The sequence below is a fragment of the Salvelinus sp. IW2-2015 genome, linkage group LG17 (genome assembly GCF_002910315.2).
Source record: "Salvelinus sp. IW2-2015 linkage group LG17, ASM291031v2, whole genome shotgun sequence".
NCBI lineage: Eukaryota > Metazoa > Chordata > Actinopteri > Salmoniformes > Salmonidae > Salvelinus > Salvelinus sp. IW2-2015.
The window spans coordinates 39,657,770-39,674,145 of NC_036857.1; the positions used below are offsets into that span (position 1 = coordinate 39,657,770).

Sequence of the window (16,376 nt, forward strand, 5' to 3'; positions counted from 1 at the left end):
CTCCAAACTCGTCATTAAGCTCAAGACCCTGGGTCCTGGACTTTCTGACGGGACGCTCCCAGGTGGTGAGGGTAGGAAACAACATCTCCACCCCGAGGCCCCACAAGTGTGCGTTCTCATCCCTCTCCTGTACTCCCTGTTCACCCATGATTGCGTGGCCATGCACGCCTCCAACTCAATCATCAAGTTTGCAGACAACACTACAGTCGTAGGCTTGATTACCAACAACGACAAGACGATCTACAGGGAGGACTTGAGGGCCCTCGGAGTGTGGTGTCAGGAAAATAACTTCACACTCAGTCAGCAAAACAAGGAGATGATCGTGGATTTCAGGAAACAGCAGAGTGGAGAAAGTGGAAAGTGCCTCGCCGACCACATCACGGATAAACTGAAATGGTCCACCCACACAGACAGGGTAGTGAAGAAGGCGCAACAGTGTCTCTTCAACCTCAGGAGGCTGAAGAAGTTTGGCTTGTCACCAAAAACACTCACAAATTTTTACAGCTGCACAATCGAGAGTATCCTGTCGGGCTGTATCACTGCCTGGTACGGCAAATGCTCCGCCCACAACCGTAAGGCTCTCCAGAGGGTAGTGAGGTCTGCACAATGCCTGCCCTCCAGGACACCTACATCACCCGATTTCACAGGAAGGCCAAAATGATCATCAAGGACAACAACCACCTGAGCCACTGCCTGTTCACCCCGCTATCATCTAGAAGGCGAGGTCAGTACAGGTGCAGCAAAGCTGGGACCGAGAGACAGAAGCTGTTTTTCAGTCTCAAGCCATCAGACTGTTAAATGCCATCACTAGCACATTAGAGGCTGCTGCCTATAGGCATAGACTTGAAATCACTGGCCACTTTAAGGAATGGAACACTAGTCACTTTAATAATGTTTACGTATCTGGCATTACTCATCTAATGCATTTACTGTATTCTATACTATTCTACGGTATATTAGACCGTTCCGCTCTGATATCGCTCGTCCTTGTGTATATAGTCTTAATTCATTCCTACTTAGATTTGTGTGTATTGGGTGTATGTTGTGTAATTTGTTAGATATTGCTGCACTGTCGGCGCTAGAAGCACAAACATTTCACTGCAATAACATCTGCTAATCACGTGTATGTGACCAATAAAATTTGATTTGATTTGCCTTTATGACAGCTTTGCACACCCGACCTCAACCATCTTCATGAGGAATGCTTTTCCAACAGTCTTGAAGGATTTCCCACATGCTGAACACTTGTTGGCTGCTTTTCCTTCACTCTGCGGTCCAACTCATCCCAAACCAGGTTAGGTATTGTGGTGGCCAGGTCGTCTGATGCAGCACTCCCATCACTCTCCTTCTTGGCCAAATAGCCCTTACACAGTCTGGAGGTGTGTTGGGTCATTGTCCTTTTGAAAAACAAATGATAGTCCCACTAAGCACAAACCAGATGGGATGGCATATCGCTGCAGAATGCTGTGGTAGCCATGCTGGTTAAGTGTTCCTTGAATTCTATATAAATCACAGACAGCGTCACCAGCTAAGCACCCACACACCATCACACCACAGAGATCATCTGTTCACCTACTCTGCGTCTCACAAAGACACCACGGTTGGAACCAAAAATATCAGATTTCCACCGGTCTAATGTCCATTGCTCGTGTTTCTTGGCCCAAGCAAGTCTCCTCTTCGACCATGAAGGCCTGATTCACGCAATCTCCTCTGAACAGTTGTTGAGATGTGCCTGTTACTTGAACTCTGTGAAGCATTTATTTGGCCTGCAATCTGAGCTGCAGTTAACTCAAATGAACTTATCCTCTGCAGCAGAGGCAATTCTGGGTCTTCCATTCCTGTGGCTGTCCTCATGAGAGTTTCATCATAGTGCTTAATGGTTTTTTGCAACTGCACTTGAAGAAACTTACAAAGTTCTTGAAATGTTCCGTATTGACTGACCATGTCTTAAAGTAACGATGGACTGTCATTTCGCTTTGCTTGTTTGAGCTGTTCCTTGCCATAATATGGACTTTGTCCTTTACCAAATAGCGCTACCTTCTGTATACCAACCCTACCTTGTCACACACAACTGGCTCAAACGCATTAAGAAGGAAATAAATGAACAAACTTTTAACAATGCATTCCAGATGACTACCTCATGAAGCTGGTTGGGAGATAGCCACAGGTGTGCAAAGCTGTAAAGGGTGGCTACTTTGAAGAATATAAAATATATTGACGCTTTTTTGGTTATTACATGATTCCATATGTGTTATTTCATAGTTTTGATGTCTTCACTATTATTCTACAATGTAGAAAATAGTAAAAAAAGAAAGAATAACCCTTGAATGAGTAGGTGTCCAAACTTTTGACTGGCGCTGTAAGTATTCACACCCCTGAGTAAATTCTGTTATACTCACAGACATCATTCAAACAGTTTTATAAACTTCAGAGTGTTTTCTGTCCAATACGAATAATAATATGCATATATTAGCAACTGGGACTGAGGAGCAGGCCGTTTACTATGGGCACTTCTGTGCACCTTTCATCCAAGCTACTCAATACTGCCCCTGCAGCCATAAGAAGTTAACGCCGATTTTTAAAAACCGATGTCAAAGCTACCTTGCATACCTATTTAATGTAGGTACATGACATAATGACGCCACGTAAAATTTTGCGCTACACGTGCAACACAGCATTCTTAACCTAGCCCACAATGTCTGTTGTGTGGATCGAGCAGTCAACAAGTCGAACATCATTTGTAAGAGTAATACCATTTCAGCGAGACAACGCAAAGGCGAAATCGATTAAAGCCAAGATAATGGGATTCATTGCCCTTGACAATCAACCGTTCTCTGTCGTGGGTGATGCTGGCTTTCGCCGACTGGTCGAGCACCGTTACACACTACCAAGTGCGCTGTGTGTCAAAAAAGATACAGTAGCACTGTCAAAGCTGTACAAAAAAGTCTGCAAACAAGCAAACACCGGCCACGAACGATGTGTTTACAATACCGCGTTGGTAATAAAGCATAATTTGTTGGACCGCAACTTCTGGGGTAGCTAGCTTTAGCTTGGTACCTAGTGTTGTGTCTTTGGCATCATTAAACTGAAGACTTATTTATCAAATAACTCTCTCTAAATTGATTAATCATGTAACTGTAACTAGGAAATCGTGGCACCAAGGAAAATATTCCGATTATAAAGTTATAATTTTCCTAACATAACTTTCAGATATTTGAATATCTGATCACTTAGTCTTCGAATTAATGAATTATTTACCTCATGTTAGTCTCATTCCAAACGTCGTAAATTGTTGGTTATCTGCACGAACCCAGTCTTCACTGAGTCATCCTACATCAATTATCTTAAGTCATTTATTTACTAAGTAATTCACAGAAATGCATAAACAAACAGTAGATTGTTACAAGGAAATGATAATGGCGTTTCCCTAATGGGATAAACCGGCATCGCGGCTAGGTGTACAGAAGGGAAGTGGGGGTCGACTGAGATAAGACAACACACAGTTGATAATTATAACAATTTAAATGCTAATCCTTTGCACATGAACGCTCACTCATTCAGGAACAATTGCAATCACTATATATATTTACGCTCAGTGTGTTGTCAGGATCTCTGTTGAAAAGTTTGTTTCTGTTGGAGAGTCTGTCCGCCCTCTCTCTCTGTCTTGGTTAGAATGGATAGTTCAGAGTGACATTCATTCATGTCGTTATAGAATAGATATTTGATATTAATTGCTAGTCTGCAGCTAGGAATTCGGTATCATTGAACGCGAATTCCTAGCTGCAGACTAGCAATTAATATCAAAGACTTGTTCTTATTCTGTCGGTATCGATAGTCTAAGAGTTTAACCATGTGGGATGGTTAAAAGATTCAGCAATCGTCTCAAACCTTGGCCCTCTCGTTATCGAGGTAAGCTGGTCTGCAACCTTTGTCTTCTCGTAATTGAGAGAATCATGGTCTGTTGAGAAATTCTCAAGGTGGGGGTTTTATTCGGAAGAGCAGAAAAAGGCTGTCATGACGCCAGGTCCTAACTGTGTTCATGGGGGCGTGCCAGTGACTTAAGTGAAACTTTACACAGAAATGCAATTCTCTCACATTACATAGCATCCCATAATTTCACAAATAGTTTAATCTTTCCTCATTTTATACAACAATTAGATGTAAGCCTCATTACTGAGGCTATTGTATAAACAGCGTTATGGTAATGTGGCCGTATTGTCTCATGAGTTTCACAAAATTGTACCAAATGGACCAGTTCGTAGCTGGATTCTTCACCGATCTTTTATACCTTCTCCAGAACATAAATGTTGTTCGGACCTAAAGTTCTGTGAGGTGGAAGAAATTCCTTTGTTCTCTCTATGAAAACTCCCTCTCTATACTGTGGCCATGAGGAGATAATCTCCTCCAGGAATTTACGACCTGAGGTCGCAGCAGCCTGAGTGTGGGAGACAGAGAGAGGGGGATGGGGCTTGCTGTACCCAAATAGGGCAACGTCATGACACTAGCTAGCACCAATACAACCAGCCTGAAAACAATGACCAGTAGAAACTGCAGTAATTTTCATTATTCTTAGCAATGATTTAGGAATCCTTGTGAGTAAGTATTATCAAGGTTGTCACTTGTTCGCCTATTGAAATTGAACTTCAATTCATGAAAATAAATAGCTAGCCAGCTACTTAACCCTGTTGCCCAAAGCTAACGTTATAAGCAGCCAGCTAGCTTCATCTGGCAAATGATGCTCGACCGGACCGGGGTAATGTTTTGTGAAGCTAGCCACAATAAGGATTAGGCACAATAGTGGAATTTGCGGTTTACCTTCAAAATGAAAATATGTCATTGACAATGATGCAAATAAATACAAATAGTAGAATTATGCCATACTTTTATTTTGAATGCTAACCGCGAAGTCCGCTATTGTGGCTAGTTTCACATAGATGGGTCCGACCACCATTAATCAAATAATAATTGTTATAAATTAGAGGTATTTTAGATGATACCTAGCTATATAGTTAGCTAGCTATCTATAGCTACTGAAACAGATTATGTCGTTTTGCTATGTTTTTGGGGAATATTTTTTTTTTGCATCCATGAGCTAGCTAGCTTTTTTTTAATGACCAGCACTGTAGGTGCGTGAGAACTTTACCAGCATCATAGCATAGGTATCGATCAATCGTGACATATGACATACGAGTGATGGTGTAATCAATGTGTAATAACTATGTAAAAAATATATGAACGCGTTTGTGAAGTGCAGTCATATTCAGGTCTTGATTGGTCAACAAGCTTCTTTGACACGAAAATAGTGTTATTTGATGTGTATCCTTTTTGACACGCAAAGACCCAAACGGCATTCCATAGAAATCCTGGTTGAGAATGAAACGACTGAACAAATGAACAACAAAACAGCACAGCAAGTAAGTGAAAGAAATAAAAAATAAAAATAGGTTTTGATTATGTTTTACTGGTAATGGGGACATATGTAAATGCCAACAATTTTTTTTGTGTGTGTAACCTTTATTTAACTAGGCAAGTCCGTTAAGAACAAATTCTTATTTACAATGACGGCAAACCCGGACGACGCTGGGCCAATTGTGCACCGCCCTATGGGACTCCAAATCTAGGCCAGATGTGATCCAGCCTGGATTCAAACCAGGGACTGTTACACCTTTTTCCCTGAGATGCAATGCCTTAGACCGCTGCGTCTGTGTGTGTTAACTATTTAACTACTAGAATGCTTAAAAGGCCGCTAAAATTGTATATATCGGTGTCGTTTTTTTTTTGCAAGGAAAATATTGGTATCGGCCAAAAATGTCATCGGTGCATCACTAATGTAAAGTCTTGTTCCCGTGAGCTGAAATAAAAGATCCCAGAAATGTTGCTTACGCACAAAAACCTTATTTTGCTTAAATGTTGGCACTGTATATTGTTAGGGTCCGACAGGTTTGGATTAAGGATCAAAGCTCTACTCTTGGCAGTCTCTCGCCCCGCAGGCGTGCACCATGCAAAACTGGTATCAACCCAGACCTGGAGTGACAATATCCACCAACTCACGGTCAGCACAAGTTCTTCACGCTGAATTGTGATGGCGGGCAATTGTTCTGAAAGTGTCTTCCTGTGAGCCGGTTTAATGGGCTCATCTTGATTTAGATAAGATTAATTTTACAGCATAGCCTACACAATAAAAAAAAACATGAAAAGGCCAAGCAATGGACAGTATAGGCTGGATGTGTGCAAAATGCAATAGGCCTTCAGAAAGTGTTAAGACTTTTTCAACGTTTTGTTACGTTACAGCCTTATTCTAAAATGGATTAAATAGTTTCCCCCCATCAATCTACACACAATAGCCTATAATGACAATGATAAAGATGTTTTTTTTAAACATTTTTGAAAATGTGTTAAAAATACAAAACTGAATTATCACATTTACATAAGTATTCAGACTCATTACTTTGCTGAAGCACCTTTGGCAGCGATTAAAGCCTTAAGTCTTCTAGGGTATGACGCTACAAGCTTGGCACACCTGTATTTGGGGAGTTTCTCTGATTCTTCTCCGCAGTTCTTCTCAAGCTCTGTCAGGTTTAATGGCGTGTCGCTGCACAGCTATTTTCAGGTCTCTCCAGAGATGTTAGATTGGGTTCAAGTCCGGGCTCTGGCTGAGCCACTCAAGGACATTCAGAGACTTGTCCCAAAGCCACTCCTGCATTGTCTTGGCTGTGTGTTTAGGGTCGTTGTCCTGTTGGAAGATGAACCTTCACCCCAGTCTGAGGTCCTGATAACTCTAGAGCAGGTTTTCATCAAGGATCTATCTGTACTTTTCTCTGTTGATCTTCCCCTCGATCCTGACTAGTCTCCCAGTCCCTGCTACAGAAAAACATCCCCACAGCATGATGCTGCCACCACCATGCTTCACCGTAGGGATGGTGGCAGGTTTCCTCCAGACGTGACGCTTGGCATTCAGGCCAAAGAGTTCAATCTTGGTTTCGTCATACCAGAGAATGTCTTTTTTAATGGTGGGAGAGTCTTTAGGTGCTTCTTGGTAAACTCCATGCAGGCTGTCATGTGCCTTTTACTGAGGAGTGGCTTCTGCCTGGCCACTCTACCATACAGGCCTGATTTGGTGGAGTGCTGCGGAGATTGTCCTTCTGGAAGTTTCTCCCATCTCCACAGAGGAACTAGAGCTCTGTCAGAGTGACCATCGGGTTCTTGGTCACCTCCCTGACCATGGCCCTTCCCCCTCGATTGCTCAGTTTGGCCAGGTGGCCAGCTCTAGGAAGAGTCTTGGTGGTTCCAAAAAAAAATCCATTTAAGAATGATGGAGGCTACTGTGTTCTTGGGGACCTTAAATGCTGCAGAAATGTTTTGGTATCCGTCCCCAGATCTGTGCCTCAACACAATCCTGTCTCGGAGCTCTACGGACAATTCCTTCGACCTCATGGTTTGGTTTTTGCTCTGACATGCACTGTCAACTGTGGGACCTTATATAGACAGGTGTGCGCCTTTCCAAATCATGTCCAATCAATTGAATTTACCACAGGTAAACTCTAGTCAAGTTGTAAAAACATCTCAAGGATGATCAATGGAAACAGGATGCACCTGAGCTCCATTTCGAGTCTCATAGCAAAGAGTCTGAATACTTATTTAAATAAGGTATTTGTGATACATTTTCTAAAATTTCTAAACCTGTTTTGTGTTTGTCATTATTTGGTATTGTGTGTAGATTGAGGACAATGTTTTATTAAATCCATTTTAGAATAAGGCTGTAACGTAACAAAATGTGGAAATGGCCAAGGGGTCTGGATATTTTCCGAATGCACTGTAAATGTAGGATGCATGTTGATGTGAAAAAGATTGTAAAAGTTGTGGAAGTGGCTGTTTCACTGACCTAGGCCAATTTGGACTGGTCACCTGACCCACAAGGCCACAATTTACGGAGCATGGGTTTAACCAGAACTGATCATTGAAAACGTAACATGTTGAATAATCAATTCGTTATTCTGTTTCTCATTATCCAATATTTCCTTTAGATCTGTTTTCAGATTCAAATCAAATAAACGAGGAACTACACTGCACTCGTTTTTTATTTTATTTTTATCTTGTCGTCTTATAGGAAATATTAATTGGCCAAAATGTACACGCACCTTACAGGTAGGTGTTCCTAACCTGGTCTGTCCAATTTATCTATCAAAGACCAGAGTTTGTTCTCTCTTTATCCCCCTCTTTCTCTCGCCTCCACAGCCAGTGGCCATTCCAGGCCAAAGCTGGTAATTTCATGTCTGATAGTGAAGTAATGACACAATGTGCGTGCAGCCAAGGAGCGGTCTACTCTTCTTTCAACACAGTGTGGAGGTTTAGGTGTAGAATATACAATGAGTGCAGAGTGCATTCTGCCGCGCAGGTAACTACCGGGTTGGGATTGAACGTTATAGTCAAAGTACTCAAGGTAAAGTGTGAATAGTCTAGTCTTAAAAACTCTCAACAAAAGTGTGTTCCAATAGTCTTTAATGGCTGAAATGCCATTGTTTCATTATGTGACGCACTGAGAAAAGCTACTGAATTATCAGATTATGTGAAAAGCCCTAATAATCAGAATATTCTGAATATTACACCTGATATAGGGGATGCTAGTGTGGAAGTACTGACCTGGTTGTATGAAATGTGGACTACACATTCCTTTTGACTATAGCCACATGAACATGGATGAAATCGAATATGAATTCATTCTCTTTMTGTCCTTCAAAAGTTCAGTTCAAGTCAACTATTTTTGGATGAGCTGCATACGGTACAAAGGCAAACATATTGTCAGTTTTTTTTTTTTTGGACAGTCATCTCTGTTCATCACCTGTCAACGGATGGCTCAATCCCTCATTTTTGTACACAAAATCTCAGTGGCGCTGTACATGTAGACCACGTTCCTCTAGTTGAGGAAAGCTATTGTTGTTTTACCCCGCAGGTGATAAGAATTGGTACAGAGCCGTGTTCTTGGAGACCACAGAGACGGAGGCCAGTGTGATCTATGCAGACTACGGCAACTCCGAGAAGCTCCCCTTCGCCAGCATTCTGCCCATCCCCACAGAGTTCCTGGAGCTCCCTTTCCAGATTGCCCGCTGTGCCCTCACAGGTAAGAGGGACCACAAGGCAGAAGTCAACTGCACAGTCTGAAGTTAACGCCTAGCCCTGTAGCTGTGATCTTGTCCCCGTTGTGTCTGTCTGGGCCTGTAGGAGCACTTTGAGATGTGATCTGTGTCTGTTGTATGTCTGTGTGACTGGTCTGTCTAGTTTCTGTGYCACTCATTTTCTGTACATAAAGAGGGATATGAACTAAGACCTGTGTCTTCCTGTCAACTGCCTGTGTGACTGATCCGTCTTGTTTCTGYGTCTTCATCCCTGTATTTAAGAAGTGCTCTGAGATGATACCTGTCAGTCTGTGTCATGTTGTCTGTTGTCTGCTGTAGGTAAGGAGCACTTCCCGTCAGTGTGGCCCGTAGAGGTCCTGGAGCTTTTCAGTGCCCTGCTGAGTGATGGAGTGCTGGCCTCTGTCCAGGACTTCGATGGCAACTCCAACCTGCTGTCAGTCACCCTGCAAATAGAGCGAGGCGGGGGCCACCTCAACACTATGATCCTAGAGGGGCTGCAGAGCACACACACCGGCAGTGCCAAGACCTCCACTCCCAGACAGGAGCCATTCCAGACCAAGATCCCCATCATCGCCACTGCTCCAGTCACGCCGGCCACAGCTCCAGTACGCCGGCCACAGCTCCAGTCACGCCGGCCACAGCTCCAGTCACGCCGGCCACTGCTCCAGTCACGCGCGGCCACTGCTCCAGTCACGCCGGCCACTGCTCCAGTCACGCGCGGCCACTGCTCCAGTCACGCCGGCCACTGCTCCAGTCACGCCGGCCACTGCTCCAGTCACGCCGGCCACTGCTCCAGTCACGCCGGCCACAGCGGCTCCAGTCACGCCGGCCACAGCTCAGTCACGCCGGCCACTGCTCCAGTCACGCCGGCCACAGCTCCAGTAACTGGTGTGTCAGTTCAGGCATCCGTGTACTAATACAGTATCAAAGGGATATCGTAGTGTGTGGCAGGTAGCCTAGAGGTTAGAAAGGCAGGCCTGCAACTAATGGTTTCTAGTTCGAATCCCATGTGTGACAGGAAAGTCTGGTGGTATTCTAGGTTTCAGATGCCATTTCCTGCTGTTGTGCTCTTCAGCAAGGCACTTAACCCCTACACTGCTCCAGGGTCACCGCACTGTGGCGATTTCTTTGGCAATGTAACCTTTTGTTTTTTGCATCTTGCTCATTGTGTTTGTAGGATCTTCTAATTAAATATTGGACATGAAACCTTTTAGATGAGCTGTATATATACATCTTATGTAGTTTCAGATTATGCTGCACCGAAGAATACCGAYCCCAAGGAACCACAGAGCCTAACTTGCTCAAAGAGTGTGAATGGTATGTCCAAATGACTCATCAGATACTGCTTACTTGATCACTTTGACACATTATTGGCACATTTTACCCAGCTGTTGGCTTCCAAGTTGGTTAAGCACTGACTCCAGTATTTGTTCTCCAGATGATGCCTCTCCATGCTGCTGCCGGGACTTGGTGCAAAAGGTGAAACACATTTTTCTACTATTGCTACTAGCATATTCAGGTGGTGGCACCAGCCCATGATTTGGTCACACAGTAATTGTTGCTTTGTCACGCAGTAGAAAAAATTACTTATAAAGTAATTCACAGTGCTAATGAGATGGTATGATTCAAGTAAATAAATACATTGTTTAATCTGACATATCCAAGAAAGATTTAAGATATTTTGATATGTAACCTAAACCAGTTATTAATTTTAGGCTATTGTTGCTATATTTTACTCTCAAAATAGGGCTCCAGAATTTGGTTTATTTTGTTCAATCAAATCAAAGTTTATTGGTCGTGTACACAAATTTGCAGGTACATTGAAATGAGTGTGTTTCTAGAACCAACAGTGCAGTAATACCTAGCAATAAAATAAACACACACAGTCTCCCCAAAAAATAAGATATTAGGAAATATCAGAACGAGCAATGTCAGAGACCTTGACTTTTTCCACATTTTGTTATTATTATTATTCTAAAATTMATTAAATGGGGGGGAAATGAAAATGACCATCTTACATGAAATTACCAGCTGTGGAATGGCACTACTGGCTGTGGAGGTGAGAGAGAAGGTCCCACAATTGACAGTGCATGTCCAAGCAAAAACCTAGCCATGAGGTTAAAGGAATTGTTCTTAGAGCTACAAGACAGGATTGTGTTGTGGAACAGATCTGGGGAAGGGTACCAAAACATTTCTGCAGCATTGAAGGTCCCCAAGAACACAGTGGCCTCCATTCTTAAATGGAAAAAGTTTGGAAACACRAAGTCTCTTCCTAGAGCTGCAAGAATTTCTAGAGCTAAAAACCTTTTTTCGCTTTGTCARTATGGGGTATTGTGTGTGTAGATTGAGGCCGTTTTTTATATATATTTTATCCATTTTAGAATAAGGCTGTAATGTAACAAAATGTGGAAAAGGGGAAGGGGTCTGAATACTTTCCAAATGCACTGTACAGTCGTGGCCAAAAGTTTTGAGAATGACACAAATATTAATTTTCAAAGTCTGCTGCCTCAGTTTGTATGATGGCAATTTGCATATACTCCAGAATGTTATGAAGATGAATTGCAATGAATTGCAAAGTCCCTCTTTGCCATGCAAATGAACTGAATCCCAAATAAACATTTTCACTGCATTTCAGCCCTGCCGACATGTCAGTGATTCTCTCGTTAACTTTTTATGGCTGCAGGGGCAGTATTGAGTAGCTTGGATGAAAAGGTGCCCATTGTAAACGGCCACCTCCTCAGTCTCAGTTGCTAATATATGCATATTATTATTAGTATTGGATAGAAAACACTCTAAAGTTTCAAAAACTGTCAAAATATTGTCTGTGAGTATAACAGAACTGATATTGCAGGCGAAACCCTGAGGAAAATCCAAACCGGAAGTCGGTTCTATTTTGACAACTCCATGTTCCATAGCCTCCCTTTGCTGGATTTAAAGGGATATGAACCAGATTCCTTTTCCTATCGCTTCCTCAAGGTGTCAACAGTCTTCAGACATAGTTTCAGGCTTTTATTTTGAAAAATGAGCCAGAACGATAACATCACGTCAAGTGYTCACATGAGTTTTGCTCCCGCAACAGAGTTTGGACAGCCATTGTTTTCCCCTCCTACTGTGAAAGACATTTGCGGTTGATATATTATCGATTATATATTTTAAAAACAACCTGAGGATTGATTATAAAAAACGTTTGACATGTTTCTGTGGACATTATGGAAATGATTTGGAATCTGTCTGCGTTGTCGTGACCGCTCTTTCCTGTGGATTTCTGAACATAAAGCGCCAAACAAACGGAGGTATTTTGGATATAAAAATAATCTTTATGAAACAAAAGGAACATTTGTTGTCTAACTGGGAGTCTCGTGAGTGAAAACATCCGAAGATCATCAAGGTAAACGATTAATTTGATTGCTTTTCTGATGTAAAGCATAATTTCAAAATCTGACACGACAGGTGGATTAACAATAGGCTAAGCTGTGTTTTCCTATATTGCACTTGTGATTTAATGAATATAAATATTTTTAGTCATATTTATTGAATGTAACGCTATGCTATTCAGCGGTTGTTGATGACACTTATCCCGTTAACCTGTTATGGCTGCAATCCCGTTAACACAGCTGTGAGTGTTGACGAGGACAAKGCTGGAGATCACTCTGTCATGCTGATTGAGTTCGAATAACAGACTGGAAGCTTCAAAAGGAGGGTGGTGCTTGGAATCATTGTTCTTCCTCTGTCAACCATGGTTACCTGCAAGGAAACACGTGCCGTCATCAAATCAACCATTTCAACCAGACAGACTGATTTTCTTCAAAAGATACAGGGATTGGACTGCTGAGGACTGGGGTAAAGTCATTTTCTCTGATGAATCCCCTTTCCAATTGTTTGGGGCATCCGGAATTAAGCTTGTCCGGAGAAGACAAGGTGAGCGCTACCATCAATCCTGTGTCATGCCAACAGTGAAGCATCCTGAGACCATTCATGTGTGGGGGTGCTTCTCAGCCAAGGGAGTGGCCTCACTCACAATTTTGCCTAAGAACACAGCCATGAATAAAGAATGGTACCAACACATCCTCTGAGAGCAACTTCTCCCAACCATTCAGGAACAGTTTGGTGACAAACAATGCCTTTTCCAGCATGATGAAGCACCTTGCCACAAGGCAAAAGTGATAACTAAGTGGCTCGGAACAAAACATCGATATTTTGGGTCCATGGCCAGGAAACTCCCCAGACCTTAATCCCATTGAGAACTTGTCAATCCTCAAGAGGCGGGTGGACAAACAAAAACCCACAAATTCTGACAAACTCCAAGCATTGATTATGCAAGAATGGGCTGCCATCAGTCAGGATGTGGCCCAGAAGTTAATTGACAGCGTGCCAGGGCGGATTGCAGAGGTCTTGAAAAAGAAGGGTCAACACTGCAAATATTGACTCTTTGCATCAACTTCATGTAATTGTCAATTAAAAGCCTTTGACACTTATGAAACACTTGTAATTATACTTCAGTATTCCATAGTAACATCTGACAAAAATATCTAAAGACACTGAGGCAGCAGACTTTGTGAAAATTAATATTTGTCATTCTCAAAACTTTTGGCCACAACTGTGTATAGTGTAAGACAGTGTGGACAGTATATGAATAGAAAAGCTGTGTACAGCAGTAGTTGTATAGGATGAACCATGACTAGAATACAGTCTATACATATGAAGTGGGTAAAACAGAATGTAAACATTATTAAAGTGACCAATGTTTAATAACTATGTTAATGGGGCCTCTAAGGTGAAGGGTAGCGTACCGAGTGGTAGCCGGGCTAGAACAGTGATTAAGGCTAGTGGTGACAGAATCAGTTTTTGTCTCTGTCCCAGCTTTGATGCACCTGTACAGTAAAATGTATTTTTGTGCGCTGGCTATCCATTTATTTGGCCCTTGTTTCTGTGAAATCTCAAATTCATTGAACCTTATGCTCTTTTAACACTAGAACCGCCAACGTCTTTTGAACATGGTCTTTTGAGCGTCATGTGATTTAACAATTGTAATATCGCTGCCATTTTTAGTCATGTCCCCCTCCGTCCTTGACTTTTCCTAAATAAGTCTTTCACACACTTACGTTGTGAGAATTTCGATACAACAGAGTTTGTTATAAGCAGTTTTACGAGTACACTCAACAGTTAGTGGCCCATCTCATAATGCCCATCGAAAGTACACCTGAACTATATCAAAACTAATTACACACAAATAATAATAGAAGTAGCATAAAGGCAAGATTAAATAGACAATATTCTGGTGGTTGACAATATTATCAATTGTGAATGAAGAGACTGTTCKATTTTTTTGTCAATTACACKAAAAAAWYTTCAGAGTTCACCACAAAAAAAKKKCCGCTTTGATTCCTATAACCTATCGGAAAGAGCAGATTCTATGGTTTCTAAAACACCTACGTTTGCCAAACAACTCAKGGGTTCTATTTTGATCAAACTTTTTTTTGTAGAATAACCGCTCTTTCATGCGTTACACACGTGAGCAGTCGTGGCAGCATATAGCCTAGGCTACTGAGCACAGACTAGTTACATAACTTTAAACATGCTGCTCTTTTGGAATACATTGTCTTAGTTTCATAATGTTTCTTATTAAGACCTGCCTAAATGAAATGATGAGTTTRTTTGTGATGGTGTATATTAAATTGATTTATTAGACTGTGAAAATAGACACGCCAAGGGTGCGACATTGGCCTGGTATGCCTCGAGGCCCGGCGGTTCTAGTGTTAAGGACCATCTTCTGCCCAAAGTGTAGAACCAACATGTTTTGAACCCCCTTCTCTTTCACAGATTGACCAACTGGAAGAGCACATTCTGTTCCTCGTGAAGCAAATAGGTGGATGGTCAAAGTGACTGCCATACACAACTCTATGTTCTAGGAATATTCATGAATACATGTAGGTATTCAGGTTAGGTGATTTATGCTTTGCCGTTCAGTTGGGATGTTCCCTCAAGGGTTTTTGGTGGGTGAATGTTGCATCTTGTCTGTGAAAAGTATTTACATTATGGATATAATATGTTGGAACAGCTCTCTTGATCAGGACTTTGTTTTAAACTTTGGTTTAAAATTGCTAATCTAATTGTTTTAGGTATTGTTTAACTGAAATGTAATCATATTTTACACMTTCATCATAAACTATATCATAATTGTACTTTACAGAAGTAAGCCATCTTGGAAATGTTATTGTTTTGGGACCATGTGGTCAACGCATCAGTAATGTTAGGTATCATAGTCTTCTTTTCAATATACTGTATCCAGAATCCAGCTTTGAATTCAGATTCAAGCTTTAAGGTTGTTCCCATTGCTCAAGTCACAGCAACATTACATGATTATGTGCCTGCCTTCTCGTTTWGTGTTCCACCATCTGTTGAAGAGGCATGGTTTCTCATTTACTTGTTTTAATTAAAGTTCAGTTTGGGATATGGAATGGCTTTGTGACATTAACTGAAAGCATTTACTGGAGCGGATTTCTTGATGGATAACCAAACAGCCGGGGCACAGACTACATGCCGATTAGCTATGTGTTTTAGTGCTTGATCTAAGATAAGACAACATTATTTATTTTCCTGTGTGTGAAATAACTTCGCTAGATATTTGGGCCCTCATTTGCTCCTGGTAGATCTCACTTTTTGTCAAATTATCAATGTTAATTTTATGAGTTGAAGACCTTTAAAGGAGAATGTTGCTATTTTTCAACCTACTCTGTATTTTTMATGTTAATGGCATGTTATAAAAGGGTGAAGATGCTTTGTTTGTGTGATTTTTTTTTAAACTTGTTTTTGAGAAACTTACCCCAGTCGTGATAGACTTCCTGGTTGCTCGTTGTGCAGTGTGCGGGCATCCAAAAAGCATAACCAAAAACCAGTGGCGTGCCGTGGGCCTGGGGCCTAGGCCTTCAGTGAGGTCTCACAAGTCCCACCCGAATTAATCCACCTCTTATTACCATCATTATGCCATGGCTCTAGACACTATACATTTAGACAGAAACGCAGTATAACCAGGCGTTGCGTCACCTTAAAATTGACAATTGACATTTTTGGGTAAACAGTGTTTAACAGACAACTCAAGTTTGCAAAGCCAGTGTGGCTCCAAACACCAAATCGATCACTTGCAAATAATAGGCATTCCCAGCAGTACAGTTTGCAGTGCTTCTCGGAGCCTGTGAGCAATTGACAGCGCTGCGTAGTTGAAACTTTGAAGTGGCGAGCGAA

General features: G+C 41.8%; 1 protein-coding gene across 5 annotated transcripts in view; it reads left to right on the forward strand.

Annotated features, from left to right (window-relative positions):
• tdrd1 (tudor domain containing 1) overlaps window positions 1–15,911 on the forward strand; it is a 76,674-nt gene extending 60,763 nt beyond the window's left edge. For all 5 annotated transcript variants that reach the window (XM_024006561.2, XM_070448135.1, XM_024006562.2 and 2 more), the window contains 5 exons: window positions 8,951–9,118; window positions 9,453–10,022; window positions 10,377–10,451; window positions 10,573–10,613; window positions 14,955–15,911. In XM_024006561.2, coding sequence (XP_023862329.1) covers window positions 8,951–9,118; window positions 9,453–10,022; window positions 10,377–10,451; window positions 10,573–10,613; window positions 14,955–15,017 — 917 coding nt within the window. In that variant the 3' untranslated portion in view covers window positions 15,018–15,911. The remainder of the gene's footprint in view (window positions 1–8,950; window positions 9,119–9,452; window positions 10,023–10,376; window positions 10,452–10,572; window positions 10,614–14,954) is intronic.
• Window positions 15,912–16,376: the final 465 nt, after the last annotated feature.